The sequence below is a fragment of the Peromyscus maniculatus genome, chromosome 20 (genome assembly GCF_049852395.1).
Source record: "Peromyscus maniculatus bairdii isolate BWxNUB_F1_BW_parent chromosome 20, HU_Pman_BW_mat_3.1, whole genome shotgun sequence".
In the NCBI taxonomy this organism is placed as follows: Eukaryota; Metazoa; Chordata; class Mammalia; order Rodentia; family Cricetidae; genus Peromyscus; species Peromyscus maniculatus.
In genome coordinates, this window is record NC_134871.1 from 60,357,537 (window position 1) to 60,376,430 (window position 18,894).

Here is an 18,894-nt window from a genome sequence, read left to right on the forward strand (position 1 = left end):
GACTCAGTGATTAAGAGCACTGGATGATATTTCAGAGGACCAGGAAGATACATTACTTAATTAAAAAAAATAAATGTTTTTCCTATAAATACCATACACGTGCACAAAGGAGGATAGAACAATAGATATACAGCTCAACTTAAAACAAACAGGTAATATTTGGGACCTAGTAAAAAATATAGCACAGAGCGTGGGCCCTGGAAGCCTCTTTTGCAGCTTCCTCCTGCTCTGCCGTCTTGTGGAGATGCTGGGAGGCCCGGTCACTTCTTCAGTCTCTGCTGGGAGGCCTGGTCGCCGCCTTCACATTTATCACAATGATTTTTGTATTATTATCTATGTTCAAATCCCTCAGATTACATCAATTGATTTAATTTTTTTTTTTAACTAGTGCTTCCACGGTCCATCAAGCTGAGGGTACAGCTGGGGTTTCTCAAAGCTGGTTCATGCCTCCCGAGCAAAGGAACAGTTAGGTAACAGTCTTCGCTCACACCACACACAGACAAAAAAAGTTTTGCCAACACTGGAATTTTCTCACAATTAGAAAAAGATTAATAGAATAAAAAAATTCATAGCATCATGTTTATTTAGGCACTAACTAAACTTTCATTTACAAACAAATATTTTCAGGGCAAAAAAAAAAATAACACAAGACGATAATTTCAAAAGTTATACCATTGCATAAAATTAAACTTGCAGAATTTACAAATTAATATTCTGAGCAGACAGATAAATTATACATCCTTTAACAAAACCCAATCAAACAGCATTTAGAAATTCATACAGTCATAATGCAAGATAGTCTCTCTTTACAATCTACCTATTTACATTGTTTCCCACCACAAATGATAAAAGTCTACCAATGTGTGCAAACACAGTATATTTAAAATATATTTAGCAGCATATAAAAATCAGAGGAAAGAGAAAGGAGCTATTACTATTAAATAAAAAGAAATTAAAAGATAATAATAGAAACAATTCCATAGGAAAATAGATCAAAATATCTTTCTGTTAGGAAATCAACAGCTCGCTGTCACGGAATCCATGCCCAGCACTAAAAAACGCAACAGTTCTGTGGCGTTTCAGTCCTGAGCACAGAATGGAGAACAACTGAAAGCTTTGGTCAATACAGGTAAACATGAGCATTTTAGCACAAACTGTTATCTTCCTTAGCAGACTAAGGCCAATTATGAGAAATCGATAACAGTTTCCGAATTTTATTATCCCATTACATTGAAAGAGCTTGAAATTTGGAACCCCTTACAGACTGACAAAACTCCTGAAGAGCAGACTACAGCCTGGTTAACAGTCCCAATGTATGTTTAACACTGTAAGTTACGTGAACACATCTGAGTGAGTTAACAGGGAGGAGTGTTTTACTCCGGGTATGCTTCTGACTGTTGCAAGAGCAGACATCTTAGAACTCAAATAATTTGGAAGTATCTCTTTTATAGCTAGGCACAAAAATCCAGCCACAGTAAAAGTACTATTCAAGCAATACATCAATTGTAAGAAGCATATGTGTTGGTAGATATTAATATTACACATATAAGACAGTACAGTTTTATTAGAATACACTTTATCTAGCAGATGGGTTCAGATATATTTCCAGTTGATTCCATTAATAATAAGTGCAGGACATCATCTTCAATAAAGAACACAGAGCATCATCACAGTGTCAGTTTATACTTATCTCCACTCATGTTTAATTACTGGAGATATCTTCCCCCAGATCTCCTGTGTCAGAGATTTGACCATCTTGCAAATTGTGGGCCTTCCAGATTCTTACAGTCCGATCACTACAAAATAAATTAAAAATGGACATATGAACAAGGGCAGAAATGTCCAAATATAGCTCTCAGAATAACTTAGGGAAACAATTTTCCTTGAAGGTCTTTGAATCAGGCAAGTAAAACATATACAATGTTGCATAAGAAAAATAAACACAAATTCATAGACTGATTCCTGGAACTTTTCTAGATCACACAGGACAGAAAGGAGAAAAATGCACATAGAACCATACAGAGCGACCAAGCAGAACAGACGCGAAGCAAGATCTGAAGTCTGCAGAGTTGGGAATTTGCTCAACCAAGAACAAAGGAGCCTGGTCTATTCAGGGAAGGATTTTTGTAAATCTCCATAGGAGTCAAGTCTTGTGTTTCATTGGGACAATTGAGCACTGCTTGGACTGGGGCTCAAGAATCAGCTTAGATTAATAAGAGACCAGTGGCACTGGGTGAAATTTTTTCGTACTTCATTAAGACAGTCAATGCTAACTTGACTGAGGCTGAAATATCACCTGTGATTTATTCATATTATATATTTTTTTAATTTTATTTTAAATATATATTTTCAAATTTGGATATATTTTATTTAAAATATACAAGGAACATATTTTGTTTGTATTATATATTATTATAAGTTACAAGATTAATTAAAATTATAAGAGCTCCATTGAGGTGCAATCTTCTGAGATGCATTGAAACAATGGAAAAGTATTTCCACAGGGTCAACACAGAAAAGAAGTGATCCAAAGGGCCCAAGACTGCACTTCAAGCTGGTAGCTGAACAGTGACAGGCCACTGGTAAAGATGCACCCTCAGTTGCAGTGGAGAACCCAGGGTATTGAAGATGACAGGGCCGTGAGACTTGTGCCAAGGAGAGTGGCAGATTTGGCATGGGGCTTGCCTGAGCCCACAAGACCAGCTTGTGTGCAATGGATGGCAGAGCTGGAGAAGTGAGCCTGCTCAAGAACTTTAGAACCAGAGGACCACACAATGAGCAAGTCCAAGATGTCAGACACTGAGCTACAGAGCTGGATTTCAGTTTTGTTTTAATTTCATTTATTTCTATGTCCAGGTTTTCCCCTTTAGGAATAAGAAAGTATAACATTTGTTGTTGTTTTTTTTTTTATTTTATAGGAGTCCATGATTAAGAGACTAGATTTTTAAAGAGTTTGGAACTTATAAAAGTTGGATTGTGTTCTATATTAGGATTTAGCATCCTATATTGGAGACAAAGAATTGAAAGATTATGAGATCATGGCTTAAAAATGGTGTGTCTGCATGTCCAGTGGACAAGGGGAGAGTGCTCTAGTTAGCTGTCCCTGTCTGCTTGACACAGCCTAGAGCAATGGGAGAAGAGAGCCTCAATTGAAGAACTGTCTAGATCATAGTTACTTGTGTGCATGTCTGGGGGGGAATTGTCTCAATTATTAATTGATGTAGAAGGGTCCAGCCTACCATCAACAGCGCCATTCCCAGACCTGTATAAGAAAGCTAGCTAAGCAAGCATGAGCCCGTGAACAAGCTAGTAAGCAGCATTCCTCCCGAGTTTCTGCTTCAAGCTCCAGCTTGACTTCCCTTGCTGATGGACAGGAAGCTGTAACAACCTGCTCTAAGCTGCTGTTAGTCAATGTTATCACAGCAACAGAAGGAAACCCAAAACTCCTTTAGAAAAATGCTTTATGGATAGTAAGCACTATAAAATGTTTGCTAGGTAAACTATAAATAGTGCTAAGTTTAAAATAGAACTTTGGGGCTAGGGCTGTATCTCAGTAGTAGAGTAATTGCCAAGCAAGTGCAAGACCCAAGTTTCCATCGTAGTACCATCACACGCACAAAAGAGAATTTAACTTCTTAGATTTTATTGACTATTTTCCTACGATGAAAAAAAATTGTAGTAAATTTATTGGCATCTAATATTCCTTGAGTAAGAAGAAAAAATGAGATCATCTCATGAACGGTAAGCACAGTTAGTTACACATCGATCCCTGGGACCCAGTGATATATAACACTTAGTCATATCAGTGAGTTATTAAAGGTGTAACAAGTTTATGGACAAATAAGGAAAAGTGAGGACTTTTCAGGAAATAGTGTGTCTTAGAGAAAGCATCACTGTAGCATCTATGATGCCCAAGGTGGGGCTATCACTCAGTCAAAGAAGAGCCTGCATGGCCTGTGTAAGGTCCTAGGTCATCTGAGCTGTAGACATCACTCAGTCAGGGAAGAGCCTGCATGGCCTGTGTAAGGTCCTAGATCATCTGAGCTGTAGACATCAGTCAGTCAGGAAAGAGCCTATCTGGCATTCATGGGGTCCTAAAGTCAATCCTCAGCATAGAAACAATAAAGAAAAAGAATTCAGCAAAATAAAGCAAACACAGTTTGCTGTGTTTTCCATCCTGACTAGGAGCTGGTGATGATTGCTGTATATTACATTACTACAATGGTCCCTTCTCCTTCCTTGTTCAAGCATCTTAAACACAACCCCCAAAAGGCCTCCCTCCATGGCTGCTCTGCTTCGTAATCCCACCCCTGCTCTGCTGTCACCATTGCAATGCCCCCCCTTCCTTATTTCCTGCTGCTTCCAATTAGACTAGAAGGTAGAGTTTGTGTCTGCTCTGCATGCTGCTCTCTTCTTAAGAGCAGGCGCGCAGAAGATCCATTATGAGTAATCAAATAAACAAGAAATGAATTCGTCAATCCAACTATTCCGAGGAGGGAGGAAACAGATGTTACTACTACATTCTTATGTATTAAATGAGGAAGGAAGTGCAAAGACTGTTAAAAATAATTTGTTCTAAATATAAATAATAGCAAATTAGCTGCTTTTCTGATGACAAAAAATTCAAAATTAGTCATTAATGATTTTTTTTAAGTCACCAATATAAGATCTGACGGTGGACTCCATGATATGCAGGATACTAACACAGAAGTAACCTAACACTTTGAAGCTAGGGTAAACTCAAGGCTCAGAGTGTATGCCCAAAATTATAATTTAGGAACCAGGTGCGATGGCACACCACTACAATCCCATCTCTTGGATAGCTAAGACAGAAGGATGATGAGTTCTAAGCCAGTGTGGGCTAAACAGCAAGATCATATTAAAAATAAATCAATGAAAGTAAATCAGTCATTTTGAACCAGTTGCTAGGACGACTGTAATGAGAGAGGGATCCCCACTGTTCCGTGTTTGGAAAACTTATGAACTACAGTATTTGTTAAGTCTGACCACAAGCATCCCACCCAGAGCAAAACCACAGGAGGAAACTCACTCGGCTGCAGTGAAAATGTGGGTGGAATTAACACATATGGCATTGATGGGACTGTCGTGGCCTCTCATCTCTCCCACTGGCACAAAAGTATCCACGTTCCAGAGTTTCAGAATGCCTCCTCTGCAGCCGCTGAGCAAAACCGGGTGGCCTGGCACCAGGCCCAGGGCACAGACCCAGTCCTTGTGTGCATTTGGGACTTGCTGGGAGAGAAGAGAGAAAGCAGCATTGAAGAGAAACCTCACAAAACCAGTGGCCACATCAAAATTGGTTACAGGTCTTTTAGTGGTCAACTCAAGAGTCAGGAATGCAGAACATTCTCAAAGTTACAAAAGTCCATTTCTACACAGTCAGTGATTTGAGCAATAAGTCTACAATTTGCTTCCCAATTTCCAACCCTGTTTTCAGTACTGAAGACATAGCATTAGCAATCTATAGCCTCTAAAAGACTCAGAAAACACACAAAAGTTTTCTCCTTTTTCCTTACCAAAAATATACATAATAAAACAAGTTGGAAAACTACAAACTGCATGTGTATGGATTAGAAAAACTACCTCATAAAATCAGTTTTACACTCTGCTAGAGAATATGGAGGCCTAAGGAAAATGGGAGTTTATCTATTTCATAATGAACACAAAAATCTACTAGATGATACCATATGATGAGATTTTATGTATAAGCATTTATATTGACAATATAAACAATTACAACCACGAGTCTATGTCTATGAAAGAGTCTGAAGAGTTTTCTACTACTGTTCATGCTACTTGGGCCCTTTGCCTCTAGTTGCAGACTGAAAGCAGGGGAGGGGTAGCAGCTATAATCCCTCCAAATGCATACCTGCAGCAACAGGCGCAAAGAATTGCAAACGATTTTCTCTATTAACTACTTCCTTCCTGTCAGAGCCAGCAGTGAAAGACCGCTCCTCTCACTGATACACTGCAGCTCCACTATCATTCTGTAGGAAATGGAAACACTGCCTCCTGGACTGAAGAAAATGCTCCCAGGACTGAGAAGTCTCTTGACTCCAGATAATCTTCATGCAGCTCGGGGCTTATGTACGTTTAGAAATGGTGAACACCTGCCTCAAGGTGGTTGTATCTAATAAAGAGATCTACACAAAAATTCTACATCTTTCAGTTTTCCTTCTTTTCTTACCTAGCATGTATTAGTTGAATGTTTACCTTCTCCCAATTTACAACTCTTGATGGAAGTAACTTTATTGGGGATAAAGTACATAAAATATATTTGATATTGAAAGTGTAAAATTTCATGTGAATCTACACAACCTCCATTCTCAAACTGTGAGTGGCAACCCCATTGGGGGTTGAATGACTTTTCTCAAGGGTCACCTAAGACCATCATAAAACACAAATATTTATAATTCATTACAGTAGCAAAATTATAGTTATGAAGTAGCAACATAAATAATTTTATGGTGGGGGTCACTACAACAAGAGTATTATATTAAAGAGTTGCAGGATTAGAAAGGTTGAAAACCACTGAGTTTTTTAGACTGAGTCTAGTTAAATTTGGTTTGTGATGTTTACATTTATTTGCAAGTTGTTTTTATAATAAAGACTATAACATTATCTTAAAATTAAAAAAAAATCTTTAAGAGAAACCCCTGATTAAACAATGAGAATCCATATAGACATCCCCCAAGTTATTGGACTGACTCCTGTGTGGTGTTGAACTAGCCACTTGACACCATGCGGAGTTTCTGAATTACCTGAAGAAGCCCTTTCTGAGCCAAGTCCCATTTCTTGATCCCATTGTCTCTGGACCCGCTGAAGAGGTTATCCCCTTGAATGGTCAGTGCTTCTATCCCGTCATAATGAGGAGGCTCAAAGTTGTGGGTAGGACTTACAGTCCCAAGAGCCCCTTCAGTCACATCAAACATCTACAAGACAGAATCAGAAAGACAGCAGTTATCCCATTCAACTTTTAAATACGTGCGTCCACGTGCTCATTCAGAGGGACACAAATGTGCCTATCAATGATTTCTTAACTGCACTGAATTTATAGGGATGACACCGAGGAATACTCTGAGCCCTAGTTCACACTGACTCTGTTTGCATGTCACATCTGCAAACTTCAAGAAAAGCAAATGGATTTTTTTCCCCATGTATGAATAAAGAAATGTGACAGTCAATACTAAAGATATTATGTATCAGCGCATTTGAAATAGAACTAAGCAATATCATGCTGTTCAGTTAAAGTTAGGTAGGCTTTCAATTCCAGATTCCTTCTCTACCTTCCCATAGCTGCCCTCCAAACCTTTTCACTTTTCTCAGTTGCTTGGCTAAAAAAGACAATTTTGAATGATTTTGATTTTTGAATAATATAAAAATGGGGATAAAGTTCAGTTGGTAGAGTTCTTGCCTAGTATGCATGAAGCCCAGTGTCAATTTCTAGAACTGAATAAAACTGATATGATGACTAATCTTGGTTGTCCAACTGGACACATCTGGGAAGAAGGAACATGAGCTGAAGAGTTGCCTCCATCAGATTGGCCTGTAGGCATGTCTGGAGCATTTCCTTGATTTACAATTGATGTGGAAGAACCAAGTCTGAGTGGGACCATCCCTAGGCAGGTGAACCTGGGCTGTATAAGAAAGCTAAACGTGATCATTGGAAAAAGCCCATAAACAGCATCCTCTGTGGCTCCTACTTCAGCCCTACCTCCAGGGTCCTGCTTGAGTTCCAGCCTTGTATTCCCTTGATGTTGAACTGTAACCTGTAGTCTAGAGAAACACTTTCTTCCCCAAGTAGGTTTTGGTCAGTGTTTTACCATAGCAACAGAGAAGTCAAGAAAGACACTGGTGTGTGATGGTACGTGTCTATAATCCCTACCCTTGGGAGCTAGAGGCGGGAAAATTACATGTTCAAGGTCATTTTTGAACACAGAGAGAGTCAAGGCCAGCCTGAAAACAGCAACTATAAATAAAGATTATAAAACCAGAAAAGCAAAGGGTAGAAAGGCAGGGTAGAAAACTGGCTACGAGCAAGTGACCTTGCAAAGTTCTGAGAATAAGTGACTGCTGAATGCTCTCAGTCCTAAGCAGTACCTCGAGGTCATGCCTCCAATGCTCAAGTAACATCACCAAAGTGGCAGGCAGAAAGAAAGAGCCAGAGGATGGGGAGCGTTATGAAACACTGTCTTCCATACATGACATGACCAGTGTGCTCATGACCTCACTCACAGCAGCCATGGGTGCCTGCAAAAGACCTGCTGAAGAGTGGGGCCTGTCAACACTCCACCATGGATGGAGGAGGTACTCATGAGAATGCTCCCCTCCCCAAGGAGAAAATGACAGCTAATACTTTCAGGAGGATGGGGAGTGAGTTTCAAAAATGGTATAGCCATTGAAGATCATGACAAGTTACCCATGATGCAGTAAATAATCCCCACCTATTCTCATGCAAAACAAAAACAAAAGCAACGTAATTAACCTCAATGGTCACGAGGAGAGAAAAAGAGAAGTGTCACAGGGCTTAGATTAGAGAACATGTTGAACCTATCACTCAAGAAAATGCAATTCCAACTCTCTAATACACACTTTGATGTAGTGGTCCTTTGAGCCAGTGATGATTAGATCTTGTCCATTGGAGATCTGGTCTACAGTAAGGCACATAACAGGGCCCAGGTGTCCAGTTAGCTTTCCTGTAGACTGAAACCTTCAAAGAGAAATAAAATGACTGTTGAAAGCATTTCCTAGCATAATAGAAGACTCATATAATCTATATTAGTTGATAATATTGTTCATTAATTTTCTTTTAGATTTCAGTCCTGCCTCTTGAAACTCAGGGCAGAGAAAAGAGAAATGACCAAACCAACATCCTTTGATGGAAGCTGGGATGTTTAGATCTCATTCCGAAGCTTAATATAATGTATGAAAAAAGCAAAAAAAAAAAAAAAAGAGAGAGAGAGAGAGAGAGAGAGAGAGAGAAATTATGAAAGGATAATCTTAATCCCTCCAAGGAAACTTTAGTCTATTAAATACATGCATTTATGAAAGACATGACTAATCCTTTTAGACTCAATTTGTATTTGAATAAAATATTGATATCAGTGCTTATAACATCAATGAAGCTATTGAGGAAGTGGGGTTATTTTATTCTATACATACATACTGTACACAACACATGTACATACATCAATGCACATAGTACATACACACATATACCAATGCATCCACATCTATGTGTAGCTATGTATATTAGAAAATAGGTTGAGCCATTCCATTAGTCATTATAAAGACTGAACATGACTAGAACTGATATCTGACAGGTGTAAGAATAAACAATGCTACCCAGGCCTCGTGGTGCCTAGCTGTTATTCCAACATTCACTTGAGCTCAAGGAGTTCGAGGCCACCCTAGGCTAAATAGCAAGACTTTTTTTTTTTTAATGCATGTGGTCAGTTGTCAGAGGGTAACAATGAACTTATGTGACAGTCCTATCTCAAATCAAGCTACTGGAATACAGCAATGCCTTCAACTTCTAGGAAGTTAATATTCCAGTTTCCTAAAAACTATTTCTCAGTCACTTTGTTAATATAAACCTATATTTAATCCTGCTATTAAAAAAGAACAGATTTGTATTAACAAAGTCATTAAAAGAACTATTGTTTAAATCTTATCAAATCATTCTTTTTCATCCCATTAATAGGCAGATTGCATTGCTATACACAAAATAAAATATAATTTGAAATCTTTTCTTAAATGTGAGCTAGAGGGCACATGGAAATTAGATTTCATGAGCATTAATCTTATTAGTATTTAAAGTTGTATTTGATATATGCATGACATACATTTTCTAAAAGTTCTACCTTTTAAGGTCCCACATCCTGACAGCGTTTCCAGAGGCCGCATAGAGGAAGGTGCCAGTCGGGTTTAGCGCAATCTGATTGATCTGGTTCTCTCCAGAAGGAATAGTGACTGTCCGGCTGGTGCTTGCAGAACAAGCTTCTCCAAGAGTAACTTGACCCGAAGACCTAGGAAGTAAGTAATAACAAAGTCAAATAAGTAATAACGAAGCAAAATAAGTTGTGTTTTCGGCCATGAGCTTGGCTCACAGCTTCCTAAATTCTTATGAGTCTGGCTATAGATGACAGTGGGAGCTATGTGTGCTCATGGCCATGCTCATGGCCGCAATCACAGTACCCAATCACAGAACCCAGCACAGCACCCAATAGGTAGTCACACCATGAATAAGTATTGGCCAACTGTGAGAATATGCGAGTAAATAAACCCGAGTAATATCATTTAAATTCTTAATGTATGTGTCTCTTTTTTGTTGTTGTTTGTTTGTTTTTCCGAGACAAGGTCTCTCTGTGTAACAGCCCCAAATGTCCTGGAACTCACTCTGTAGACCAAGCTGGCCTCAAACGCACAGAGATCCACCTGCCTCTGTCATGCGTGTGTCTCTTGTGCCAGGAACCCCAGGCTCCGCGTTGGAGATGACTAAAACATCCTTTATAAATGATTCTATATCCAAGATCTCAACACATGATGGCAAGGCCCCAAAGGCAGCTCAGTCTATTGCCGGAGCCCTCTGCTGGCCTGGCTCACCAGTATCCATTTATGAATCAGAATTGGCTTCAGGGGATTAAGGACATGAGGGGCAGGGGGAGCTTTTAACTGCTCTCAGCTTTTGTTTAATGGACTCTCTACTTTGTTTTGAAAAATTAGCTATGGTTTACTTATATTTCCTCCAATAAATTTACATGATGAGATGTTTTTAATTTTAAAATATTTTCCTTGCTACAATTTAAAATACTGAGTTGGAAACCAATCTTTTCAGATTTGACGTTAGGGAGTAAACTAACCTGAGAGCTTTCTATCTGGAGATAGGGCATTCTTTCTCTACAGAACTCCCCTGCAGGGGTTTCTATCCAGTGCAGGAAACAGTAACTGTGGTAAGAAACTGTCTCTCAACAGTTAATCTCTACTGTTAATTAGAAACCAAGTCAGCGGTCCCTTTTCTCAAGTATACAATTACTGAGTTCACCTCAATTTTGAAAAAAAAAAAGGGGGGGGGTGTTAATTTTATGACCAAAATAATAATTGTTGTGTAGTTTTAACACATGTATAACAACGCACATTGAGAAAAGACTCATGCCCGGACTGTCCAACACAAACCTGTAAAACCTGTAGTTATAGAGTCTGTGCTAGCTGGAAGTACTGTCCATCCTAAAACACATTTGGTTATTTCAAGGTTAGTTACAGATTGTGAATCCTTCCTTACTACCAACAATGGTCAGTTTCATCATTTTCCCGGGACTGATACTTATTTAAATCACTGAATTGTATAAGGCAGTGAATAGTGTGCTCAAGCATTGCCTTAGCATTTGGAAAGGAGAAAATACAAAATCCATACTTAGTTACAGGTTGATCCAGTCTATCTTTTCCTTTCCATTCTTTGTTGTGTTCAACTTTTTCCTCCTTATTTTGTCAGTAGCTTTATGGTGAATACTTAAGCATCTTCTAAGAAGTAGGTAAGTGTTTTGTTTTTTTTTAAAAAAAAAAAAAACTAAAGTATGTAAACAGCCCTATATTTCCTTATGTTTTGTAAAAATACAAAACAATTCTTCATGCTGTTTTCAAAGTACTTACGCTAGTGTTCGAATGCACTTTGCTGATTCTCTGATATCCCACACCTTAATATAAGATGTTGACACTGTGAAGACCAGACTGGTATAATTGCAGTATTTTACAGATACAACGTTGTTAGGGTGAACCCCCAGTGACATAATTTCCTGTCCAGTCACGAGGTTCCAAACTTTACAAGTACGATCTAAAACAAACAGATAAAAGCAGAAGAAATGCTGTTAATATGAACTACTTTAGGTCCACCATGGACCCAACACCAAAGGACGATGGCGTTCTCCAACTATCGTGCACTAGACATCATAGTACATCCTTCAACATCTGTGGTTATTTCATGGGCAAGAGAGGTAAAGCGGATCTAACATAAGTGAGGCATGTCTGGTATCTGCCTCGTTGTTTTAGTTTCTTATAATGTAGCAAAGGGGCTAATAGTGCAGGATTGGGGGTTTCTAAATCTAGTTGGAACTACTAGCTAAATTAACACAGGAAAAACATTTTAAGATCTTGAGTTTCTTCATCTGTAACATGAAGCTGCAACATGTACCTCATGGGAGCTATTGAATTAATATACATTTGTATCATGCCTCACAATCTCTGACATGTTAATAAGAAATGAAGGTTGTTACTATCTTTTTGCCATGTTGTATATGTTAGTGGTCTTTTATAAATTTGTATACTGTCCATTTCAAAAGCTGGAACATGGCATGCAGTAAGGATCAATCACTGAAGGGAGGTGCATTCTTTCACCACTGCATTCACAAATACAAACAGTGGATTTACTCCCTTACCCACTAAGCAATGAGTTTATAGTTTTTGTAATTTAGGTACTAAACCAGCATATCAGACTCACTTGATTTAAGTAGTCTTTTAATGATCCTGTTTAAAAGTTAACTATTTTAAAATATATACATATGCACATCAGATGATGACTAGCATCTTTTACTTTTTAACTTTATTTTTAATTATGTGCATGTGTGTCTGTTTATGTGACTAGCACCTTTTGATCCAGTGAAGAGGAGATCATCGGTAGAATCCACACAGAGCACAGCTTTCGTGTGCCCTTCAGCTATGTGAACACACTGAAGTGAAGATGTTCTGAGTCCTTTGGAGGCAGGAAATGGGTTGATTATGCCCCTAAGGTGGGGGGAAAAAGATTGACTTCAGCATCTCTATTATGAAAGTAGGCTTACTTTTTCCCCCCATGTTTTTCTTTTTAAAAAAACACCTTATACGTTGTTATTATTAATAATATCCAGACTGTTCCCTTGATTCCATAAAGTGTGAAGCAACAGTAGTGGAGTACATGAACTAACTAGGTGTCCATGAGTAACTAGTTCTGCAAGCAGTAAAAGTGATGATGTACCTGGATTTTCTTATTAACCATTTCATCCCTCTGACAAGTCTTCCTTGTTATGACCATAAAGAAGGAAAAATGATTGACTGAAAGGCATGGCTTTACAAGTGGGCAGAATGGCATTCTATGCCTAAAGAGAACATGCTGGAGAAAGTTTAACACATAACATCCAAGCTACACAGAAAGCAGTTCTCAAAGAAAAAATGGAAAAAAATATATATATATAGATGTTGGATGGGTAGACATTTAAGGGAAGATGATTTTCAAGCACCAGCAACTTAAAGGGTAACAAACAAAAGCTTTGATAATCTCTCAAAGATTTTAAAATGAAAGATGTAAGTGGCAGTCAAGCTCTTTGGGAGCTGCTAACAGATACTCTTTCTGGAATGTCTGGTCTCTGCAGTGGCCATCTATGCACTGGAGACTAATAAGGCTATCAAAATACTGTCTGGCCCTAATTTTAAAGGGGTTTAAGATGGGTATGAATTCAAATGACTGTCAGGAAGCATGAAGATGAGAATAAACCAAGACAGAACACACTAGTCACTCAAATGTACTGTTAATTTTTCTTCTTGCTATGAGCTACATTAAATGTTTCTGCTTTTAAATCATTACATTATTATTCATAATTCTCTGGAGGAAATTCCACTGAAGGAAAAAAAAAAAGCATTGTCAGTGCTCTTAGAAATAACAAAGACTGCCAGGCGGCGGTGTCACAAGCCTTTAATCCCAGCACTGGGGAGGCAGAGCCAGGCGGATCTCTGTGAGTTCGAGGCCAGCCTGGTCTACAGAGCAAAACACTGTCTCGAAAAACCAAAAAAAAAGAAAGAAAGAAAAAGAAATGACAAAGGTTAATAAAGGGGACAAAACCACCTCAGACATTAACTTCCTGTTGAGTCTCACATGAAAAAAACATTGGATAAACCATTATAAACACTTAGAAAAGCAAATGTCAATCAGTAAGACATAACAGGGGCCTGCCAATCTTCTGGGGAGTCATCCTGTAGGGTTATTAGACAGTGAGCAAGTGCATATAATACGCACATTTTGCGTTGACTCCAATGAAGTCTGAATACTAAGTCTGTCAGAGAATGCCCTTGAGAAAAGGTGAGGTAAATATGAAACTGATGTGCTATAGTACCTCCACTGTGGGCAAAGAGTCAATCTAGATCTTTCACATCTAATCAGTCTTTCCCTGACCCTGAAAACAGAAATGGCTTGCTAATGAAATTGATATTTAATAGCTGGATAATGTGCTGTATCGCCTGGGAAACAAAAATCACCCCAACACGAAATCATTTATATGTACCACTAACATGACCATTGGGTAAAATTTAAATCTAGCACTAAAATCAAAGATAGAAGAGAACTATACAAGAGGAAAACAGAACTAACTTCCAGAGAGAGGACTGTACCTGTTGAGCACAAGATCAAAGCTTAACAATGGTCCCTCTACCAAAATTGCCAACGGTGTGCTCACAGAGGTCAACATGTTAGCAGGATGTGCCAGGCCATCTACATTCGGCTCAGGCCACATCAGGAATGGGCTTTAGCTCTAGGTGCCATGTTTTAAGAACACTGAATGTTGGCATCATTGCAAATTAAGGAAAAAATAAAATAGAACTGTCAAGATGATAAAAGTACATACTCTGGAGAAAGGATATAATCATGAAATTGAAAGGCTAAGTATTTAGAGGGGAGTCATATACACAAAGAAGGTACTAAATCAATTCTCACATAGCTGAAGAGGGCTGGCAAAAAATGGATAGAAATGTAATTGAAGTAAACACTTATTTTAAAAACATTATATTTAAGGTCTTGTTATACTGTAGTTCTTTTGTTGTTGTTGTTTTAATTTGGAATGAAAGAAATTCCATGTCACTAAAAGTGATCCTTGAAATTATCTCTGGATATAAAAAGATTATATATATATATATGTGTGTGTGTGTGTGTGTGTGTGTGTGTGTGTGTGTGTGTACATAAATATATTCATTCCAATTTATCTGCCTGTGAAGTGTGCAAAATTTCAGATGGAAATTAATGCCAATAGCTGGTTTGTAATATAAGAATTTGTATTTTTGGTTGTGAGCCTAGCCTCTACTGGCTGAGTCATCTCTCCAACCCTGTAATATAAGAGTTTAAACAAATTAAAACTGGAAGGGGAGAGACACTGCTCTCAAAAGTCTGAGTCTGACATTTTGAAACCCTTTCCATGCAAGATGCATAGCTATGAAATAATACTATTAAGTGTGTAAACCTCCTATCAGCTATTTAAGAGGCATTATTCTCCTGGTGAAGGCTACTATAACTGCATAAACAGATAAGAAATGATTAATTAAAAACCAGGTTAGCAGCAGAAGAGTTGTTTGTGACTCTGGCACAAACTCTCCTCAGAACCCAAGTGTTCTGCAAAATCACTTAAAACCCTATACCTCCGGATTTCCTTCCCACGGGGCCCTGCTGTGTCTCCTGATACAACATCCAGCATAAAGCTAACTTCCTGGAAAGCAGGAAGCTCCTGTTATCCTTACACAGTCTCTGTTGCTCCACGTATATGTATGGAATGCTATGTGTATGTAAGTTCCCACACGTGGGGGCAGATGGAAGTGCTCACCATGTGGATGGGCCTAGCCTGCTTCTCCCTAATGTCAGGTGTCTTCCCAGGCCAGGTTCTGCCTTGTATATTGAGGCAGGTCTCTCACCAAAATCTCAGCTAGTCTAGCAGGCCACCTTGCCTCAAGTGTTCTTTGTTACTGCTTCCTCAGGCACAGTCCTACGCACCTGCCCAGGCACAGTCCTCCGCACCTGCCCAGGCATTATACAGGATCCAAACACTAGTCTCTAGGCATCTACATAAAGCACTCTACCCTCTGAGACATCTCCCCAGACTATTCTATTGTGTTTTAATACCACTGGTTATTCAGTGTTCTGAAGAAAATTAATCTCAATATTAAAAATTAAAAACATTAAGTATTCACTAGGTAATTAAAGTGTTCTAAAGCATTCAGCATCCTAGAGTTGTTAATATTTTATATAATTACCCCACCACTAAAGATGACCAAGAAATATGGGTACCAAAAGCATACACATAAGGTATCAGTATTGTATTCTAATTAATCTGTTCACATTCTAAAATATAATGAAGACCTTCAAGTTACATTAAATTATGCAAATTTGTACAATAAAGCTGATCTGAGTGGAGGAAAAAAAACACTTATTTTGTCCCATGCAGACCAGTAAAGTCATAATACTGTGAGATTGATCTCTTCTCCCTTCCCCTGCCTACCTTCTGGAGGATCTGCTGATGTTCAGAAAAATGGCCACAAAAAAAGGGAAAACGGAGAAGAGACAAACAGGTAAGTGTGGAAAGAGGGAAAAGAGAGAAAGAAAAAAATATTAAGCCCTTCCCCAAATCTGTAACAAGAAAAAAAATGTAACGCTATTATTTTTAAAACTTCATTTATCAGTTTAAAAAAATTAAAGATTCCTTTACTTTCTACTTTTTGTTCTAATTTTGTCATGGTAGTATCCTTTTTATATTCTAGTATGCTGTTATGAAATAAACTTTTTGCTTCAAAATGCTAAACCAACAAGAAAAGGTATCTACGTAACTCCTAGACTTCGAGGCAGAGCAGAAATGCTTAACCCTGAGGTCAAGCTCTCCTAACATGGGCATTGGTGAAACATGACTATCTTTTGCAGACAAAAATAAGATTACAGGCAGCAACAAAGTTTTCTAAGTTTTCATCAAAAATGTTTGCTACTACTTACAAAATAAACTCACAAGATAAGTTAAAATTAATGTTTCAAAATATTAGTTCACTTACACGGCTTACAACAAGTTACGCATGCAATTAAAAAACGAGGTTTGCTTAGGATTTCTAGGAGGCATTTAGGAGGTCAGTGGAAGGAAAGAACGTAGGAGAGAGAGGAAGAGAGTACCTGTGCACCTCCGACAAAGAGGAGTCACTTTCATCAGACCTACAGCGAAAGAGGTGGAGGCGTGAGGAGAAGAACAGATATCAAAACAGGTAAAGACATCAGACTGAAAATCGACAGTGTGGGTCACAGAATCTTGTAAACACTCCCTTTGTACTCTAGGCTTTTCTGTTTGCAAGTTTTGACAAAAAAATTAGACTCTTAGTTTTCTACCAAATTTAGGGGGTAAAAATTGTGTACCTATTATTGACCCATTGACTCTACCTTCGCCTCTAAAACTCAGGCCCTGGCAAGGAAAATTATCAAGTACCTGAGCTGCATCACTACCAGGCTTAATTTTATGCTATCTGGAAAAAAAAAAAAAATCCCCTTTCTAGTAACTATGCATGAATTCATCTTGATAGTTACAATTGTAGGTAAGTTCTAATGCGAAAGTCTGACAAATGCATTCTATATTTGCATGCAAAGTAAATCAATCAAATGCTTAAAACCCCATAGTTTTAACTCATTTCAAAAGCAGAGAGTTCTTCTGATGAAGTGGCCCCTCAGAAATAACTAGTTAGGCAAGACACAATCAGCCCTGTCCTCTGTTCCCTCTGTCTGCAGTGAGTTTGGCTGTTAGGAACTTAGATGGTGTAGCCTTCCAGGGGAGAAAGGGGGAGGTAATGGTGGCATGAAATATGAGAAGAACCGAACTGTGAGGCCTCCATATCACAGATGGAATATGACAGTTTTAAAACAGGGCCCCAAAGAAAGAAAAACAAAAGGAGAGGAAGGTTTTCAAAGTGCAAATACAGTTGACTCAACAGATTGCTTATGAGGATCATAATAGTAAAAATTAGTGCAGTACACAAAATATATTAGTAAACTACATAGTGTAGTTTATATTAGTAAGATATATAGTAAACTCTGATGAGATTATCAAGATGAATAAGACTGACAGGTTCTTAACCTGTAGCTCAGACTGTTCGGAAACTCACTCTGTAGCCCAGTCTGGCCTTGAACACACAGCGGTCCCTCCCTACTGCAGTGTCTTAAGTGCTGGGTTACACTTGTGAGCCACCACACCCGCCTTGTGACAGATAAGTTGATAACTCCTGTGAGCGCAAGGTAAGCAAAGCTTAGCAACTGTTCACGTTCTAGTGAAAATGGACTTCTGCGATATATTAGGAGTGTCCTACCTTCCTCAGGTGATGGAACACCTTAAGAACATGAAGGACTGTTTTGTTTAATAGCACATTTACCTTTCTATATCAATCTAAAGAGCATGTCATCTACCGAAGATATCAAAACAAAGAATATATAAATAGCTGATGTAGGAATTAAGCAGATTAAAAATGATTTCCAAATGATGAGTGTAATTCTATTTATAGAGCCATTTAACACAATCTAAGTGTACTAGACAGATCTTTTAAATGGCATCCTATAAATTTCAGACACAGTACATGCGGGGAGAGAACAGCACAGGAACCTGACAGCTGTGGCTGGGAGGAGGGATGCCAAGTGCATGCACTCACAAAGGGCTCGTTCAAACTCCAAGCAGACAAGCCAGGGCTCATAACTACATTAGGACAGCCATATTAGTACTGAATTTTTAGGAGAAAGATCCTGGATCAACATAGGGGGTACTTTTTCACTTCTAAGTTAGTAAAAATTCTGTTTTCCACATCCTAGCCTCTCCCCTCAACTCCCTTCCAGTCACGCATCCCCGACCCACAAGGGTGGTATTTTATTCCAGCGACACAATTGCTGAAATGTGTGGTAGAGTTATCTAGAACCACCAAAGGACAGGAGCACGTGGTCTTTGTAAGCTGTCGTATCTACCAACAGTAAAACATTCGCCACATGTCAATATATTCCTGTCATGGTGAGAGGCTTTTGTGAGTTGATGGAAGCTGAGAAATCCAGAGAAGTTTTAACATCAGATGCTCAATGATTTT

General features: G+C 38.5%; 1 protein-coding gene across 34 annotated transcripts in view; it reads right to left on the minus strand.

Moving 5' to 3' along the window:
• Positions 1-565: 565 nt before the first annotated feature.
• Kif21a (kinesin family member 21A) overlaps positions 566-18,894 on the minus strand; it is a 125,768-nt gene continuing 107,439 nt past the window's right edge. For 12 of the 34 annotated variants that reach the window (XM_076556631.1, XM_076556629.1, XM_042265220.2 and 9 more), the window contains 7 exons: positions 12,659-12,795; positions 11,668-11,848; positions 9,882-10,046; positions 8,611-8,728; positions 6,780-6,950; positions 5,051-5,250; positions 566-1,796 (listed from right to left, as the gene is read on the minus strand). In XM_076556631.1, coding sequence (XP_076412746.1) covers positions 1,703-1,796; positions 5,051-5,250; positions 6,780-6,950; positions 8,611-8,728; positions 9,882-10,046; positions 11,668-11,848; positions 12,659-12,795 — 1,066 coding nt within the window. In that variant the 3' untranslated portion in view covers positions 566-1,702. Of the gene's footprint in view, positions 1,797-5,050; positions 5,251-6,779; positions 6,951-8,610; positions 8,729-9,881; positions 10,047-11,667; positions 11,849-12,658; positions 12,796-16,301; positions 16,317-16,957; positions 16,997-18,894 lie in introns of all 34 variants that reach the window. The other 22 variants (XM_076556634.1, XM_076556633.1, XM_076556627.1 and 19 more) reach the window with 3 other exon arrangements.